General features: G+C 44.5%; 1 protein-coding gene across 1 annotated transcript; it reads right to left on the bottom strand.

Moving 5' to 3' along the window:
- Positions 1-1,561: 1,561 nt before the first annotated feature.
- SOD2 (superoxide dismutase 2) lies at positions 1,562-14,063 on the bottom strand. Its single transcript, NM_001317049.1, is given in 5 exon segments — positions 1,562-2,394; positions 3,942-4,121; positions 5,638-5,754; positions 10,396-10,598; positions 13,999-14,063. Coding segments are annotated over 5 exon segments (681 nt in total). The 5' UTR covers positions 14,034-14,063; the 3' UTR covers positions 1,562-2,248.
- Between the last annotated feature and the right edge of the window lie 5,192 nt (positions 14,064-19,255).

Here is a 19,255-nt window from a genome sequence, read left to right on the forward strand (position 1 = left end):
CTTCTCACTCCTGGCCCTCCCTGCAGACTGGGTCTTCAGTGTGGACCCCCCAGACAAGTTATCAAGTCCAAGTGAACACCTTCTAGGATACCAGAGTCCAATCACTAGTCTATTTGCCTTCATTAGGGTCCTCAGCCCCAGCTCTGGGCCCTTTACATTCAGCCCTTCATTTGGGTTGTCAAATAAGTCCTGTCCCCTTTTATGGTTTATCCTACTGTATCTGTGGCTGGTAGGGCTGGGGCACGAGATTAGGATGTGGCTAAGAGTATGGACTCTGAGGTGGGTCTGGGGATTTGGGGGACAGGAGAGGGCTGAGGGCTAGGGCAGGGGGTTGGAGTGGGAGGGTAAGCTACAGGAGGGAGTCTGGGTAAAGGACGGGGTTCCAGGTGAGGGTAGAGGTTTGTGGTGCAGGCTCCCATCAGGCAGTGTTTACCTCAGGCAGGTCCCAGAAGCTTTTAAGCTGGCTCCCAGCCACAAGCACCAGCTCCTGCCTCTTCCCCCCCCTCCCCCCCACCTGGCCGCTGCTGCTGCCGCCTCTGTAGGAGGCAACAAGGGAGGGGATGCATCTAGTTAGGATTGATAAATAAGGCCAGGCTTATCGGTTAATCATGAAAACTACACACTAACACCCTATAACACATATACCTATCCTGGAATATCTCCCCCCGCCCTTTCTTCTTGCCCTGAAATATACCTAAAGAAAGGGTTACTCTTCCATGGTTATGCAAGCACTGGCAAATCATGAGGGGTGGCATGTTTCACAGACATCAGTGTTGGCTGGTCAGATATGATTTTTGATGCTCCCATCTTTAAACACACAGGACTACTCAGAAAACTGCAAGCAAGCACATTCTTTGCTGACCAGAAAGTTAACATTGACAAAGTTGAAATGCCCATAGGGATCGCAGGGGGCGCTGCCTGTCCCCACGTGCAAGATATACTCTTGCCAAGGAAAGGTTCAGCTATAAAGTGCAGAATGTGCTTTTGGTGGACTAAACAGATGCTAATGAAAATATTAAGCTGTACAATTACTTAAATAAATGTACAGTTATACTCTCCTAAATGGCAAAAAGATGTACCAAACCTAGTGAAAAATCTCTCTTGTAAATCAACATTAGTAGTTCCATCAATGAGAATGCACTTTTTATGAAAAATGAAGTACAAATGGAAAAGATTATTCAATCAACTGTTTAAATCAAGGCTTTCTACTTCATAATTTAAACTTGGCTCCCAGTACTGCATCCTCTTGCTAAACCACATTTTCTACCTGAACTGAGTTCAAAAAAAAGTTTTTTTTCTTAGTGCCTTGGGTAGGAGGAGAGAGGGGAAAGCTTATTTCACCACAAAGTCAGAGGCCAAATATTGCTTTCATTGATTTTAAAGCCAAGTAACCCATGTATAGGCAAAAAAGTGCAGAGCACACAAAGCTTAGCTTGGCCTTCTATCAGGTATCCGCAAAGATCCCAGGAAGTTTGTGGTGATGCCTGCTGTATGCAGCTAGCTTGATGGTCCCTTTGTGCTGCAGGCGAAGAGAAAAATATCTGGATAACTACAGATTTTGTTATTGAATTTTTTATTTATGGCAACATAAATGAGGTACATACATTTCTATTCAAATTCTTAAGTGCAACAAGGATTTAAGTTAGATCAAAAAGCATCAGAAAACAATCAGATCGTTGTCAATTTCCATCAGTTATATTTCTATGTGGAACAGTATGCAGCTGTGGGAAAACTTCTCCCAAAAAAAAGGGACCAAAAAAACTCACACGGAAGCTTTGAGGGCATAATCATAAGTGAATCAAGTATCCCACTATACCTCCATTCAGCAGTCTTGAAAAAAATATAAAGTTTGCTACCATCACTTTCCAAAGAAAGTTCCCTAGCCCTGTATATTTAACTTGAAATGCATTGGTATGTCATTTATTAAGCTCTTTATAGTGCTTCATATGTAAGTATTCCTCACAAAGCCACTGTGATGAAGAACCACAATGAAATTTTAAAGTTATACCCCCGTAAAGAATTACAGAATTGTTTCCACTTGTTGCGCAAGAGTTTAAAGCTTTAAGTCTATGTATAAATACCTTTTACAGAATTAGACAAGCAACACTTGGCTTGATTGCAAATGTTTTCATTAGATGCATTAAAGTATTTTCAATAGTGGATCAACTCATTAACAAGCCAGTAAACACACTACAAAAGTGATTTCAGAATACAACTGCTGATCTTGTAATAGTCTGAGACCTCCACTTTATTTTTTGCAAGCTGTATATCTCGCAGATACATTCTCCCAGTTGATCACATTCCAGATAGCTTTTAGATAGTCAGGTCTAACATTTTTATACTGAAGATAATAAGCATGCTCCCACACATCAATTCCTAGAAGAGGAATAAGACCTAGAGAAGATGACAAATTAACTTAGAGAGGCTATGAAAAATATTTTCAGATGAATAAAAAACATTTCAAAACTTTACTTCAAAATATTTCTAACCACGTTATTCTTCATTTCTGTAACAGCTAAAGACAATGAACAGGTTATAAAGTTGCTTCCCGTAGAAAAGGAAGTGCAGTAACTGATTTAGTGATACATAGCTACAAATACACCTAATCCTGAGGGCATAATTGAATTCTAAAAATAAAGTTCTGAACTGGAAAACTATTTTAAGGGACACAGTTACAGCAAAATACTCTCCTGTGATGTAACAACCATACTTCGAGAAATTGTGCTTATGTAACACTCCACTATAATACGTTTAAGCCACAAAATACATTCATTACACTGATTTAGCTATCTATCTATATATCCTAGTTTATGAGAAAACACCTAAATTGAGAATTTTAGAAGAGAGGAATATTTACAGTAACAAGGAATTGCAACTGAATCCAGGTCTTTACAGTTGCAGATCCACAAATATTCATTTCATCCCATGCTCTGTTCTATATAGATTAGTCAAGTGTATGGCCCTCAACACCACAGTAGCGGAGTGCCTTCCAAATTACAGGCAGTCCCCGGGTTACGTACAAGATAGGGTCTATAGGTTTGTTCTTAAGTTGAATTTGTATGTAAGTCGGAACTGGCTCCAGATTCAGCCGCTGCTGCTGAAACTGACCAGGGGCTGACTACAGGAAGCTGGAGGCAGAATTGCTCTGCCCCCAGCTTCCTGGAATCAGCTACTGATCAGTTTCAACAGCGGCTGAATCTCGAGCCTGGGACAGAACAGCTGGGCTGCCGGGTAGGTCCCTGTAGGACCAACCCGGCAGCACCCCAACTGCTCTACCCCAGGGTCCACAACAAAAGCCTGGTCTGCTGGGGGGGGGGGGGGTGCACTAGCTGCACGTCCCCCCCACCCCCCGACAGGAGACCAGGGACACGTGGAGCAAAGCCGCAGCGGCGGCGGGGTGCCGCGCCTCTGAGGCTTTGCTCTGGCCACTGCGGCTTTGTTCCCGGTGCCTCTGGTCTGCTGGGGACCGTCTCCAGCAGACCAGGGACACTGGGAGCAAAGCCACGGCGGCGGAGTCCCGCGCCTCTGAGGCTTTGCCAGAGCAAAGCCTCAGAGGCGCGGGACCCCGCCGCCGCTGCGGATTTGCTCCCAGTGTCCCTGGTCTGCTGGAGACGGTCCCCAGCAGACCAGAGGCACCCGGAGCAGCTTTTCTCGCCCCGGAGGTCGAGGTGGCAGGACTGCTGCGCTCTGGGCGGTCCCGCTGCCTGCGAGCTCCGGGGCGAGAAAGCCCCGTTCGTAAGTGCAGATCCGACATAAGTCAGATCCGCGTAACTGTACTACTTTTCATCATTTTCAGTAAACAGACAGTCACATGCAGCCACATTCACTAGGGGAATAAAAGATGCATGTATTAAATTGCCCTTTCTAGCGGTCACTGAGGCTATTTTCCTCATGTGTTTTCTTTCACAGATCATTTAAACACAAAAACAAGAAAAACTAACCTGTTGTTCCTTGTAGAGGGTCCTGATTGTAACAAGCAGTGACCTGCAGGCAGCCTTGGCCCTGGTTAAAACCAAGCCACCCCCAGCCAGAGCCTTGAACACCAACTGATACTGCTGTCAGCTTCTCCTTGAAGTTTCCGAAGGAGCCGAAGTCACGCTTGATGGCTTCCATCAATTCCCCTTAAATTTATAATAAAACACACACACACTTTACACTATTTTCCAGCTCACATGAAGATTTATTTTTGAAGTCAGAGAGAGGCAGAGGCAGTTGGCTGCCCCTTCCTCATTTTCTGGGAAAGAAAAGAATGTTAAAAAAAAAAAAAATCAAATGTTATACATTAGTAGTTTATATAGATACTGCCGTTTAAAAAGAAAAAAAATCTCAGCAAAGTGCAATAATCAAGGTAAAGGTACTACCATGTTCTTACCCAGTACTTATGGCCTTGTGTGTTTTGTCAGAAAGACAGATAATCCCCAGAAGGATGAACATGTGTGGTGAAGGAGTATTTTTGAAGAGTACTAGCATGCAAGACAAGTATCTTTGTAAACCTTCCCACAGATTGCACCTCTGATATTCACTGAGCAGGTGCCAGCTCATGCCAAAGCCCCCCAAGGCCTCAATACAGAGCTGGAATCAGCCTGGCTCACCCGTGGTATTGTTAAACTAAGGATTAGAATTATAAGAACATGTTTAGACTCTGCATCCCATATTGCAAGGCAATATTTGAGCAGTTATATTGCAACCCTCTGTGACTAATATAAGAATAGCTATAGTGGGTCAGACCAATGGGCCAACTAACCCAGTACTCTCTTTTCCAAACACCGGCCAATGCCAGGTGCTTCAAAGGGAATCAGCAGGACAGGGCAATTTATTGAAAGATGAATCCTCTGTCATTCAGTCCCAGTTTCCATCTGGTAAGAGGCTTCGTGACACCAAGAACATAGAATTGTACCCCTGATCATCATGAACTAATTCTTTTTTTAACCCAGTTATAGTTCTGTACTGACTAGGGCTCTATAATGCATCATGGAACATGAAATCTAGTCTCCCATTGTGAAATTTGGTCTTGCGTGCGCTTTCACCCTATTCTAGAGATTTCACAGGGCAGACCAGTGTTTCTCAAACTGGGGGTTCTGATCCTAAAGGGAGCGGCAGGAAAAGGGTCACAAGGTTATTTTAGGAGGAGCAGTATTACTGCCTTACTTCTGTGCTTCATCACAGCTGGGTGGCTACTTTAGTAAAAGTTCCTAACTTAATAAAAATATACCCATGACAGAATCTTAACCTTAACATGCTTTGAGGAGTCATTGTTAACTACTTCACAGCAACAAAGGCCTAGTTTCTACCAGAGCAGAATTGACTATCTTTATTATGTACTATCATGAATCCCAGACACTGAGAACTGACACCTCTACTCACAACACTTTCTGATTTTACATAGTAACAGAACAAAATTTTTAATTTTTGGTGGAGGGCTAAGGATCAGAATCGTATCAGGATCAGGGGCTCAATGTTAGGTGCTAGCAAACATATTAGAAGACTGCCAATTTTGAAGCATCTTAATTTTTCAAGATCTTTTAGCTTAAGTGAGACACGGCACACAAGACATTTCCTTACAGGCCTCATTTTGTCATAATTAATTGCGTGTGTTAATGCTGACATATTGGTAAGCAATCAAAAAGGAATACTAACCTTGAGGCTCACCTCCCCCGTTAGGAGAAAGGTTTGTCCAAAAGATGGTGTGGTTGATATGACCCCCACCATTGAACTTTAGGGCAGGCTGAAGAGACACCTGAGCTGTAACATCACCTGAAGATCAACAGAATTAAATGGAAGAAAGTGTTGCCACAGTAATGAATGAAGTAAGCACTGATCATACCAAGAAAAATACTTCACTATACTATAGTGCTGTAATAGATTATTAGACTGTGAAAAGCTAAGTTTGTGGCATTTGTGCCCATCGCTACATTCAACACAAAACGGTTTTAACATCTCAGCTTTCTGACATCTTGACACTAGAGATCTAAAACCCCGTGTAAGTGATTAGCCATAGCACAGTATTTAGCTGTATCACAGTGTTTAACCGGTTAATTGATTAAAGCAAAGGCGGGGGGGGGGGGGGGGGGAGGTCCCTCTCCATTTTGGCTGGCCAGAGCACCTCTGCCTGTGGCAAGCCCCATGAGGCTGGAGCAGCCCCCTTCCCATGGCAGGCAATGAGCTATTTCAAGCCCCACTAGTTAACTGGAACCAGTAAGTCTCATTGTTAAGAGTGAGGCTTACCAGTTAATCATTCACCATTCTTCCATTTGCCAAGATAAGCAGAAGGGAGTAAAATGCAGATGCTATAGGTTGTAAAATGTACCTAACTCACAAGAGTGTTCTGAATTCATGTCCCCTGCAGATGTCTTTGCTTCCCTGCAGAAAATGACTGGGAAGCCTACAGAGCCATCACCTGCCCCTCCCCAAAAGCATGAACATATCATTTATCATGCCTGGAGCACTGAGTGAAGAGGAAAAAAAATCAGTGCATAGGGAGTCAGGATGAGGTAAAGACTGAGGGTGGAGAGGTTTGGGAACCTGGTTTATCTTAACCTACTAACCCCGGTAAAAACTACAAACAGTTTTGTCTTCACTAGGATTTTACCTCACATTAGTTAGCACATGTTAACTAAACTGGAGTAAGAACGCTGCTTTCCCGCCCCCCGTGAAGACAAGATGTGAAAAGACAGCTCAGCTTAGCTATTCAAAATCACTATTTAGAAAACTGAGGCCAAAACCCAAACAACCACTTGATAGACAAAGTTATGATGATTTTGCAACCAGCATGAGCTTCAACAGAGCTGCATGTTACTGTACAAGAAGTAAAACATGTACTTACTACAGGTTGAACCTCTCTAATCTGGCACCCTCAGGACCTGATGATCCAAAGCAAGAGACTTTGAAGAACTACAGGAGGACAGTATGGTCTAGCAGCATTACCAATGTTTCCACTGCTTGCTGGTCTCTTAGAAGACATTTAGGAATGAACTGGAACTAAACAATGGCACAGAACACTTGAGAGCCAGGACTGGTGGCTGTAAACAAACGTTATGGGACTGTGGGAAATGTGACCACACCCAAAAGTGGACATCCGGGTAATTAAAATCATGCTGGACCACAGATGTTGCCAGACTAAAGAGGGTCAACCTCTTTTTTCACGTATCTAAAAGAGCATTACAAGGAGAGGGGACAAAATTGTTCCCCTTGGCCTCTGATGATAGAACAAGAAGCAATGGGCTTAAATTGCAGCAAGGAAGGTTTAGATTGGACATTAGGAAAAACTTCCTGTCAGGGCGGTTAAACACTGGAAGAAATGGTCTAGAGAGGTTGTGGAATCTCCATCATTGGAAATATTTAAGAGCAGGTTGGATAGACATCTATCAGGGCTGATCTAGACTTGGTGCTTGGTCCTTCAGTGAGTGCAGGGGACAGCACTTAATGATCTCTCAAGCCTCCTTCCAGTTCTAGTATTCTATGATCCTGCAGAAACCGTAGGCAAACTATTAACTGCAGTTAACCATAGGCCCCCATCTGGTAGAGACTGTATAAGTGCATATGAAAACAAGGTCTACACCTTAAAGAACTAGTTATCCAAGGATCTGACCCCACAACTACTACCAAATCCCTAAAACTGTGAAGGGCCAGGTACAGAATTGGGGCCTAAACTGGGGGGGAAGGGGAGGAGGACACGCCATGCCACACATTTAACCACTTTCCTAAACTGGACATAAATTTCTTCAGGTATCTTGTTAATTTGGTATTTTTCAAGTGCATACACAACTCTGGAAAGCAATGGTCTCTAAATACACTAACATTTAGATCAGCTATGCTATACTAATTAACAGAGTACAAAATAGCATACACCTACAGGTTAACACGGCTTTAAATATAATATGTGGTCAAACAAAAACATTTCTTAGTAAATTTCATTCTAGTTTAAGTTTTAATTCTAAGAAAGCACGCTTTTTGCATGTGGCTTATGTGTTGGGGGTTATTTTTAAACTAGATGACCAAACAGACTTTGCTCTTTCCTAGCTAGGTTTAGGAAACCGAATTCTGAAGACAAAAATTCACGCTGCTGGGAGTGTTGATTCTATTTAAAAAACATGCAGACAACTATTTACTAACACTGCCGTACATTAACAAAAATACTACACAGCAGAAGATTAAGGATATACAGAATACATCTGAAAGCTTTTTTATTTTTAGGGATAAACAGTTTTCTGATACACACATGCAACTCAAAGTGAAGTCAGTGGAAGCTGTGTGTACACATCTAAGAAATATTTGGTATGTACCATTAATACATCATGTGAGGGACAGTTTACAATGCTGCAGATATCTGCTTATCCAGGAGCAACCAATGGAGGCAACAATCCTTTATATTTATAATTACTATACACTTGTGCAATATAAATAATATGTCTGATTCTTTTCCTATTTACACTTTTCCTTCCTTAATCCTATTTTCTCTCATTCTTCTCTGCAACAAAGCTCTCTTCTAACCACTACTAAAGGGAAAATGCTTTCTTTAATCCAGACAAAAGAGGGAACAAAATTTATGCTTCTCCTAGACAAAACTTTGGGGGAAAAAAAGGGGGGATTCTAAATGAATGACCTAGTTAAATACCAAGAAATTTTTAGAAATACCCTGATTTATGTGCATAAATCCCACTGACCTTCAAAGAGCATTTAAATTCATCTAGTTTTGGAAATGAATTGCACATGCTGATAAATAACCATCACATGACAATGTACAGTAGTGCGTAAGTCATCTTCTTGCATATGGCTTGGGTAGGCAGCACCAATCATCCCAGTTTGACAGCCAGCAAAAAAAAAAAGTGAAGGGAATGCTCAGATAGGATGTGCTTCATTTGTGCCATTAAGTCGCATACAGATGTTTGTTTCATTTTCCACTGAAACGTTTGTCTACATTTCTCATGAGATGTCCGGATTTGATTCAATCTGCACCAGTCTCTCCAACATAAATCAAAATACAGTGGTTTCTCAACAGCCAACATGCTAGTCGCTAGCTACATGTGGCTATTTGGCCAATTGAGTGTGGCTAGTTCGCTATAGCAGTAGCCACTCTAGTGGCTACTGCTTCAGAACTGGTTGGACACCATGGACAAACTGTCACATTGGAATTCTGCCTCAACGTGGCCAGAAAGTGAAACTACTTGGTCACAGCAGTTCCAGTGTGGGTGAAATCCTGCCTGCTACACTGAGCGAGTATTTTCAATAATATCAAGACAGTGAAGCAGCACCAGTTTCATGAGCTTGCTGGTGGTTGAGATCAGAGATGCAGCAGTAGCTGGCTGCATCCTCTGGGGGTTCTTGGGGGTTTCAACACGGTTGCCAGCTTTTTGGCACTTCTGACTCTATGCACAGCAGCAAATAGCACCACTAGCATTATTATTAAGTAATAACCAATTATAGTAGATGTGACTTTAGACAGAACATAGCTAAAATAATCAGGCATTTTGCTGCACCAACCAAAATTGATCTGCCTTGCTAAAGGAAGGTTTGCTCATTTTTACCAGCCCAGTATTCTGACAGAACAAGATTTACTTCTCAATATAATTATACTGAAACATATTTAAAAACAATGCTAACAGTATTTAAGATTATTGCTGCCAACTTTATTAATACTGTGCACTTCCAGAGAATTTTTCAGAAAAACCTCAAGTCTGAGCCCACTAATAATATCACACACTTGAGAGGAAGGTGGACACTTAAGTTTATCCCATCTATAAAAGTAATCTGGTTCTCAGTTAAGTGTTTTTCCTGCAGTCACAACAGTAAGACTGTGGCAAACTTGGGAATAAGACTTGTATCTCAAGACTACCAGTCTAATGAACTATAAGATTATCCTGTCTCCCTAAAAGGAGTTATAAGCTCATACATTCTCACTTTTGAAGTAAAAATATATTTTTCAAGCAAGACTGACACTTTTGCATTTCTGAACACACTGCAATTATATTATCAAAAAGTTCACATTTATATTGAAAACCAGCTCAGACATTTTAAAACTTCTACTTAAGAAATGCAGTGAAAGGGCTGCAATTTACTTAGTGGTCCAAATTTTAGTCTTAGTTACATGGTAAATATGGAGTAAAGTCAATTGTGTTTACTCTGTATTTAAAATACTGTAACTTCACAACAAACTTTAGCGTATCAGCAACATTCAAATTAACCATAAAATCCAGTCCCTTGCTAGTTGTACCATAGATTATGGAAGATAAAAATTAGCTTAACACAATGGAAGTTAAAGGGAAAGTTTTGCATATAAGGATAGAGTACATTCCTTTTACTGAGCTGACTATTCAAATGTCTCTTCACTAGGCTTAACCCCCCCCCCCCTCCAAAAAAAGGGGCTTTCTTCCCTTTTGTTGACAGACCCAGACAAACCTTTAGCCAGTGCCTCTTTATATTTCTCCTCTGTAACATTCAGATTATTCACATAAGCTGCATGATGTTTGCTGTGGTGTAGCTGCATGATTTCTGCACTGATGTGGGGTTCCAGGGCACCATAGTCATAAGGCAAGTCAGGAAGAGAGTGTTTTTGTCTAGAGGCCAAACATCCCAAAGCTGCAATCAGCTTGGTGTTGTTCCTGAAAAATAGAAAAAAAAACCCTCATTTTGTTGAGCATTCAATATTCGTGATTTTTAAAAAAAAGCAAATATGGTTATACAAATGGTCTCGTGCCAGATCCTGACACTATTATGCTGATTAGTCTCTTGTTGTAAGACAGTGACAATATCTTGGACAAACCATATAGAATTAAGATAAAGTTTAACTTCATTCAGTAAAGTTTACTGATTTAAGTTTAATACCTATGGGGTCCAGTGTATTGATTTTTTACTTATTTGTGTGACATTAAAATATTGTTTGTAACTTTTCTAAGAGACTAAGGTATATAAGTGGCGAGGAGTCCTGTGGCACCTTATAGACTAACTGAAGTGTAGGAGCATAAGCTTTCGTGGGCAAAGACCCACTTTATCAGATGCATGATATATAAGGTATATAAGGAAATGTTAGGAACTTCAAAGAACATTTGGAGACAACACATGTAAAATGGATTTCCAATGAAATACTATGGGGTAGGAATGTAAATTCCCATTTAATTAGTTAACCAGTTATACATTGTTTAATAGATTAAATGGGGCTGAGCAGGCTGGGGGACTACTCTGTTAACCAGTTAACCATTCACATTTCTACTGGAAGGTAAGAGGAATGCAAACGATCCACCGTAAATCCATCCTTCTGAAGCTATGCCCTAGGAAGCGAGTCCCATTGTCCACTATCTACCAGCTCTTCAAACTGCAGGGAAGATGGACTCCACTGTTCATGAGTGTGCTAGTTCAGATCTCAAATTGCTATGAACTTGTAACTACAAAAGAGACCCCTCTGGGAGACAGAAGGACTTACCTGCTAGAATCAGGTGGTGAAGCAGAGGGAATTGTTTTTGAAATTTTATTTCTGTAACACTTTTACCTCAAGAATAAAAATAGACTTGCATAGGAAGAACTGGGTGGTAACTTATAACCACAACAATTGCACTATTAAGTCTTTTAAAAGAAAGCAAACAGGTTTGTTTAGGCAAACTGTCTTTGAGAGGCATAATGTAACAAAGGCAGGGAACTGCTCAGTCTGGAAATATCCCAGTCAGAAGAGAGAGTTGCAGATTCCCACCTTAGCAAGGTAATAACTAGGCAGCTGGATGACAGTGTGGGTGCCTTGCTGGCACACAGAGTGGAATACAAGTGCAGTTGCCCTGATCTATAACACTTCTCAAGTTGTCCCATTAATTTCATTGTGATTTCTTGTGGGATAAGGTATGTCTCAATGTGAGCAGCATTGGTAGCATTTCTCTCTATGTAATTAAGAAATTATGAATGTATTGCCAGCCCCAGGTGATCTTTTCTCTGCAAAAAACAAATAGAAATCTCTTCTTTTTAAAACAAAAGCCAAGATTCTTATGGAATCTCTTGGTTCCAACAGCTAAGGCTTTAGGGAAAACACCATTGACAACACAAACAGTATAAAATCATGACAGTTGTCAACATCCAGCTCCTTGATTTGTAGCCGTATTGCTCTATGGACATTAGAGACTCAAGATAGGTGAGGCAATATATTTTATTGTACCAACTTCTGTTGGTGAGACACACAAGCTTTCGAGGACCTGAAGAACAGCTCTGAGTAAGATCAAAAGCTTGTTTGACCAACAGAACTTGGTTCAATAGAAGGTATTATTGAACCATCCTTGCTTCTCTGACACCACATATTTTACACAAATGAAAAAATCTAGTCATTGGGGCTTAGCAGTTTGAAGAGCTCAAGTCTCTGAACACCTTAGTATGTTTAGTTCAGGGTTGGGCAACTTTTTCCTACTGGGGACAATGACCCTCAGAAAAAAAAAATCAGTTGAGTCAACACACACCTCCACGGGGGAGAAGGAGACGACCTCAAGGCTTCCCCTAGGCTTTGGCCTGCCAACTTTTTCAACCGGACACCAATGCCAAGAATGGCAATGGCATCTGGTTCACTCACTCAGGAAAGTTGGCAATTCTATAATTGGGATGGGGCCAAAATTAAGGAGTTCAGGATGCAAGAGGGCTCCAGTCTGGAGCAGAGGGTTAGGTTGGGGGGAGGGGAAGGGGGAAGAAGGTGAGGGCTCCAACTGGGAATAAAGGCTATTGCGATGAGGGTGTTGGGATGCAGGAGGGGGCTCTGGGATGGGCCAAAGGGTTTGGATTGTAGGAGGGGGCTCCTGGCCAGAGGCTAGGTGGATGCTGGGTCTGGGTGGAAGTTAGGGTGCTGGAGTGGGTTCAAGGCAAAGTCAGAGGGTAGAGGTGCATGCTCAGAGGGAGTTAGTGGGAAATCAGGGGAGGGCTTGGGATGCAGGAGGGTGTGCAGGGCATTTATCTTTGGCCTCTCAGATTCAGAAGTGGACAGCACGGCTCTTCAGCCCCGGGGACGGGGGGAGGGAGGGGAGAGAAAGGGTTCATACTCCACCCTTGCCTGCAGATCCCACCCCCACAGCTCTTATTGCCCATGGTTCCCAGCCAATGGGAGCTGGGAGGTCACCGCACCTACAGCTTCATGCAGGGGTGCCAAAGCTAAGGCTTCCAGCCCGCAGCACAGAAACTTGCCAGGACATGGATGAAATTAAGCAGGGGGGAGGGGGGCAGAGGTTCTCTACTTCTGGCTAGCTTTAGTCACAGAAGTAGCCCCATTTCAAGAACCCCTCAGATCTGCAGAAGCATTTGCAGCACTAGCACAGGGTGAAGCTGCTGAGAGTTTAAAATTATAATCTAACCACAGCCAGAAAACCAAACCCAGTCCTGGCCTTGCCACAAGGGCAGGAACCTGACCTGAGAAGAGGGCCCATACCAGCAAATTTCCCAGCCTGGGAAGATCAAAATAAAGCAGACCTAGAAATCACTGTATGAATAAACCACTGGCCACTAACTGGTCTGGTCCCCTGCCATGGCAGAGAGGTAGAGGATAAGAGGAGACGATTTCGTTAGGCTGGGGAGGGTGGGGGGGGCGTAACGAAGTGGGGGGAGCAGAGTGGGGTTAGGCAGTAACAGGGGGTGGAGCTGAGGTACAAAGGGCAGAGCAGGGATAATGTAAGAGGGCTCAGTGTAATAGGATAAAGGGAGCAGCAGGGGAACAGGGTAAGGAGCAGACGGTGTGAGGAGGCAGAGGAAGGGGGTAGCAGGGCAGGGGTGATAATAGAGGAGCATTGGCAAAGCAGAGGAAAGGGGAAGCAGGGGGCGATGGGGGAGCAGAGCAATGGGGTGAGGGGCTGGGGGGAGAAGGGACTAGGCAGAGCGGGGGGGGGGAGAAGGGACTAGGCAGAGCGGGGGGGGGGGGGGGGAGAAGGGAATAGGGAAGGGGCGGGGAACACACTCGATTCCGAGCCCGTCCCCGGACACGCGGCGGGCAGGTCAGGGTGACATTGAGACACGTGCGTCCCCCTCCCGCGCCGCTGGCCGGGCGCTCACCTGCCCCGGCGCGCCAGGCGGCACAGCATGGCCATGGCGGTGGCTCGGGCTCCGCGCAGCGCACGCTCGGAGGCAGGGAGCCAGGAGGCCGCTGGCTGCTCCCCGGGCCGCAATGAAGGCGCCTGCGCCGCCGCCGCCTCCCCGCCCGGGCGCAACGCGGGGGCGGGGCGGGGCCGGGCCGGGCGATCAGCTTCCTCCGCCCCGCCCGGCCCCAGGCTTTGCGGAGGCTCGGGGGCGGCCGGGGCTTTAGCGCCGCGCGGAGCTGGGGGCTGGCGCCGAGCCCGTTCCCCAGCGGGGGTGCCAGGCTTGCAGGGCGGACTCGGGGTGCAAGTTTTGTTTCGTGCCTCTGATGCGCGATTTGCCTGCAAACGCATTGTCTTGTGTATGCTCGGGGTAAACCTGCGTGCGGAGCGGGGCAGGGGCTAGATGTGCAATAAGGATAAGGAGTTGCACATTTTCAAATCGTAAGTCTGCAATGGAAGCTGTTGAGTCGGAAAGCGAAATAGTGGTACAGTTAGGGGACCTCGAGACAGCAGCGCTATTTCAGGATCCATCCGTATCCCAAAATAGCCTTTTCTGTATCTTAGCAACAACCAGCCTGTTGTTTTGAAATTGATCATAACAACAGGCTTGCTATTCTGTCATCCCGATAAACCTGGTTCCAGGAAGATAGCAGTCTCTTTCAAAATTACCATCTCAAAATAAGAGGCACAATTTGAATAGCTTGAATTAGGTAGCTTATTTTGAGCTACAGGGCCCTGGAGAGACATACCCTTACAGACTGAGGATAAGTAGAGAGCTCCTTATAAAGGGCAACAGATTTCCCTAAAATGCAATGGATAGATTACATCAAGATGTTATATGAAGTAAAGATCTCTTTATCCCAGGCCCAAAATCATAGCATCTCCATTTCAAAGAGTGGCAAAAATAGCTAGCATACTGTATTGTGCCTTTCATTCGGAAGTCCTCCTTTGAACCATAAACAAACAGGAATCAAAACTGTTGTATCCAACGCTGAGGTAGAAGGGGGTAGCTGTAGTAAGTTGAGGGTCAGTAACATGGAGTCAGCAGGCCTAAATAGAGGCCTGTAACATGAAAACAGAGACAGGCCTTGCAATCTAGTGAGCAAGACTTTGGTTCAGTAACAGGAGCCAAGAAAGAGGCCATACTGATAATTGTGTAAGTTAGGTAGAGCATGGAAGAACACAGGGAGGCACTGGGTACAGACTGTAAGCAAAAGGGGAGTAATGGAACATCTTAAGGAATGTCCTGGTACAAAAACTCCCTAAAAACTAATGCACATACCAACCTAGGTTCAGGACCGGGTCGAGATTAACAGCATGAAGGATAGTAAGTAAGCCCCCCTTCCGTAAGGTGAGGGGTGGTAACTAGGCAACAGAGGGTGGTAACCTGGTACGTAAAGAAATGATGTAAGTTGTTTGTACCTGTCTATAAAAGAACACCGCAAAGGGTGCTCTCCGGCCGACCTTGGGGAGGGGTGCACTAGGCGCCTGAATGGCAGGTGTCATTGCCTAAACTTACAGAATGCACAGTAGCTTAACTTTGACTAACTGCTACTGTTAATATCTGATATATGGCAATAGGCCTGCCCGGTGTTGGTACCTTGTCAATGCCGGACCATAGTGCCCAGTGGTGTAACATTGTACTGATCTCTGTTACCAACTGGTAGAGCTTTGCATTTGACAATAAACCTGCTCGATTGATTTCAAACCTTGCCTACATCTGTCGTTTCTGGGGCCTCTCAGAGATCTCCTGTGTTTACTCAAGTGCACGGGGTCTAACACTCTAGATAAAGGGCGTACCGATTGTTACGCACGCAGCTGAACATTTATCATTACCGATGGAGTAGAGGTCCTGTCAGGAGCGCGCCAGGTTGACCCTGACCAGACGACGCTGACACTGACAGTCCAGACCACTGAAGGTACCGAGGTACGAAGACACCTAGGGTACGTCTAGACTACATGCCTCTGGCGACAGAGGCATGTAGATTAGGGTACCGGACATAGTAAAATGAAGCGGCGATTTAAATAATCGCCGCTTCATTTAAATTTACATGGCTGCCGCGCTGAGCCGACAAACAGCTGATCAGCTGTTTGTCGGCTCAGCGCGATAGTCTGGACGCTCCCCTGCCGACATCAAAGGTATTTGTCGACCACCCAGGTATGCCTCCTGGGATGAAGCATACCTGGGTGGTCGACAAATACCTTTGATGTCGGCAGGGGAGCGTCCAGACTATCGCGCTGAGCCGACAAACAGCTGATCAGCTGTTTGTCGGCTCAGCGCGGCAGCCATGTACATTTAAATGAAGCGGCGATTATTTAAATCGCCGCTTCATTTTACTATGTCCGGTACCCTAATCCGGTACCTGGGATGAGGCATACCTGGGTGGTCGACAAATACCTTTGATGTCGGCAGGGGAGCGTCCAGACTATCGTGCTGAGCCGACAAACAGCTGATCAGCTGTTTGTCGGCTCAGCGCGGCAGCCATGTAATGCGGATGCTGTAATGCGAGCTGTAGTGTCTGCTACGTCCATAGCCGACTGTAAAGCTGTACGGGCGACATTATGGTCTTCTTGCATAATACTGAGTAAGGTCGGTCTCTTATGTTCCGGAAGATGGAGAAATATTTGTACTGTTTTATTTTAGATCAGAGGAAGGAAGTGTAAACAAGCATTGTGGGCTGCCCTGAGCTTGAGCAGATTGATATGTTGTTTCGCTTCCTCTGGGACCGATTGTGCTTGGATAACTTGATGGCCTAGATGGGCTTCCCATCCCACTAATGAAGCATCTGTGGTGATTGTTAGTGATGCTTGCAGTTGTTGGAAGGGGTCTCCTTTGCACGCCTTGTCGCGAGTGGTCCACCATGTGAGTGAACTCTTTATCTTGGAGGGCATAGCAAGCCATTTGTTTACATGATGGACATGTAATCTGTATACTGTGCGTAACCAGGCCTGGAGTAACCTCATATGGTGGTGGGCATATAGTATCACAGATGTGGTTGTGGCCATGTGTCCCAGGAGCTGGAGACTGTGCCAAGCTGTTATGCACGGACTGATTTGTGCTAGACATATAGTCTACGATCGCGGCGAATCTCTGTTGTGGAAGGGAGGCTGTTGCTATACTGCAGTCTAGATGCACTCCTATAAATTCTAGACTTTGAGTCTGAGTGGGTGTGTACTTTGATAGATTTATCTGGAGGCCTAAGCTGTTGACTAGGGTTCTGGTGGTTTTGACTGTCTGTTCTCTGACACGCACTGTGGGACCTTTTAGTACATAAGTATGGGAATATGGTGATCCCCATTCTGCATAAGTGAGCTGTCACCATGGTGAGGACCTTTGAAAGACCCGTAGGACTATTAAAAGCCCAAAAGGTAGCACTCTGTATTGGAAGTGCAGGTCCCCTATCATGAATTGTAGAAAGCATCTGTGTGCTGGATGAATCGATATATGAAAATAGGCATCCTAGAGGTTGAAGGTAGACAGCCAAGCTCCCTTTTCCAAGGCAGGAATGATAGTGGCAAGAGTTACCATCTTGAATTGGGTTCAAACATAGCAGTTAAGTTTGTGAAGGTGTAAAAATAGGCTTCCACCCTCTTGTCTTGGTAGTGAGGAAGTAGTGGGAGTAGAACCTCTTGCCCTTGTGCTCCAGTGGTACTTTTTCTATCGTCCCCGGTTGGAGGAGGTATTCCACCTCTTGTACAAGCACATGTTTGAGAGAGGAGTCCCTGAAGCGGGAAGGGCATGTGGGATGGGAGGGGAGATAACTAAAAATAGGATGCAGTAACGTGTTTTGATGATTTCCAGGATCGACCTCTCGGTGCTGATGGTACACTATACTGGATAGAATGCAGCTAGTCTGCTGTCAAATGTTGTGGGAAATTTGAATTGCTGCCATGGAAAAGCTGGGGCTGTCAGACTCTCAACCAGCACTTCAAAATGCCCTAAAGTGGATGCATTCAAAATGGCGTGAAATGGATGGTTACTGAACTGTTGTCTGATCAGGGCCCGTCTGCACCTTCTTTGGAATGGGTCAGTGCCTGTTGTCATATAATCTGGGTTTTGGTTGAAAGGTGTCAGTCTCTACCTTTGTGTGAATTACCTTCCCTGTTTTCTTTTTGTAACAGGTATGTGCATGTTGAGTGTCTTTAGTGTGGCTCTTGAGGCATTGATGGAGTTGGCAAAGAGCTTAGTTCCCTCGAAAGGCAAGTCTTTGATGGTGGCCTGCACTTCTCTGGGGAATCCGGAGAATTGGAGCCATGATGCTTGTCACATCATAACTGCAGAGGCAATGGATCTTGCTGTGGTGTCTGCGGAGTCTAGTACAACCTGTAGTGCTGTTCTAGAGATTAGTTTTCCCTCATTAACATAAGAATGTCCATACTGGGTCAGACCAAAGGTCCATCCATCCCAGTATCCTGTCTGCCGACAGTGGCCAATGCCAGGTGCCCCAGAGGGAGTGAACCCAACAGGTAATGATCAAGAGATCACTCTCCTGCCATCCACCTCCACCCTCTGACAAACAGAGGCTAGGGACACCATTCCTTACCCATACTGGCTAATAGCCATTAACGGACTTAACCTCCGTGAATGTATCTAGTTCTCTTTTAAACCCTGTTATAGTCCTAGCCTTCACAACCTCCTCAGGCAAGGAGTTTCATGGGTTAACTGTGCGCTGTGTGAAGAACTACTTCCTTTTATTTGTTTTAAACCTGCTGCCCATTAATTTCATTTGGTGGTCCTTAGTTCTTATATTATGGGAACAAGTAAATAACTTTTCCTTATGCACTTTCTCCACACCATTCATAATTTTATAGACCTCTATTATAAACCCCCCCCTTAGTCTCCTCTTTTCCAAGCTGAAAAGTCCTAGTCTCTTTAATCTCTCCTCCTATGGGACCCGTTTCAAACCCTAATAATTTGAGTTGCCCTTCTCTGAATTTTTTCTAATGCCAGTATATCTTTTTTGAGATGAGGAGACCACATCTGTACACAGTATTCAAGATGTGGGCATACCATGGTTTATATAAGGGCAATAAGATATTCTCCATCGTATTCTCTATCCCTTTTTAAATGATTCCTAACATCCTGTCTGCTTTTTTGACTGCCACTGCACGCCGTCTTCAGAGAACTACCCACAATGACTCCAAGATCTCTTTCCTGATTAGTTGTATCTAAATTAGCCCCCATCATACTGTATGTATAGTTGGGGTTATTTTTTCCAATGTGCATTACTTTA

This window comes from Pelodiscus sinensis, chromosome 3 (assembly GCF_049634645.1).
Source record: "Pelodiscus sinensis isolate JC-2024 chromosome 3, ASM4963464v1, whole genome shotgun sequence".
Classification (NCBI taxonomy): Eukaryota; Metazoa; Chordata; order Testudines; family Trionychidae; genus Pelodiscus; species Pelodiscus sinensis.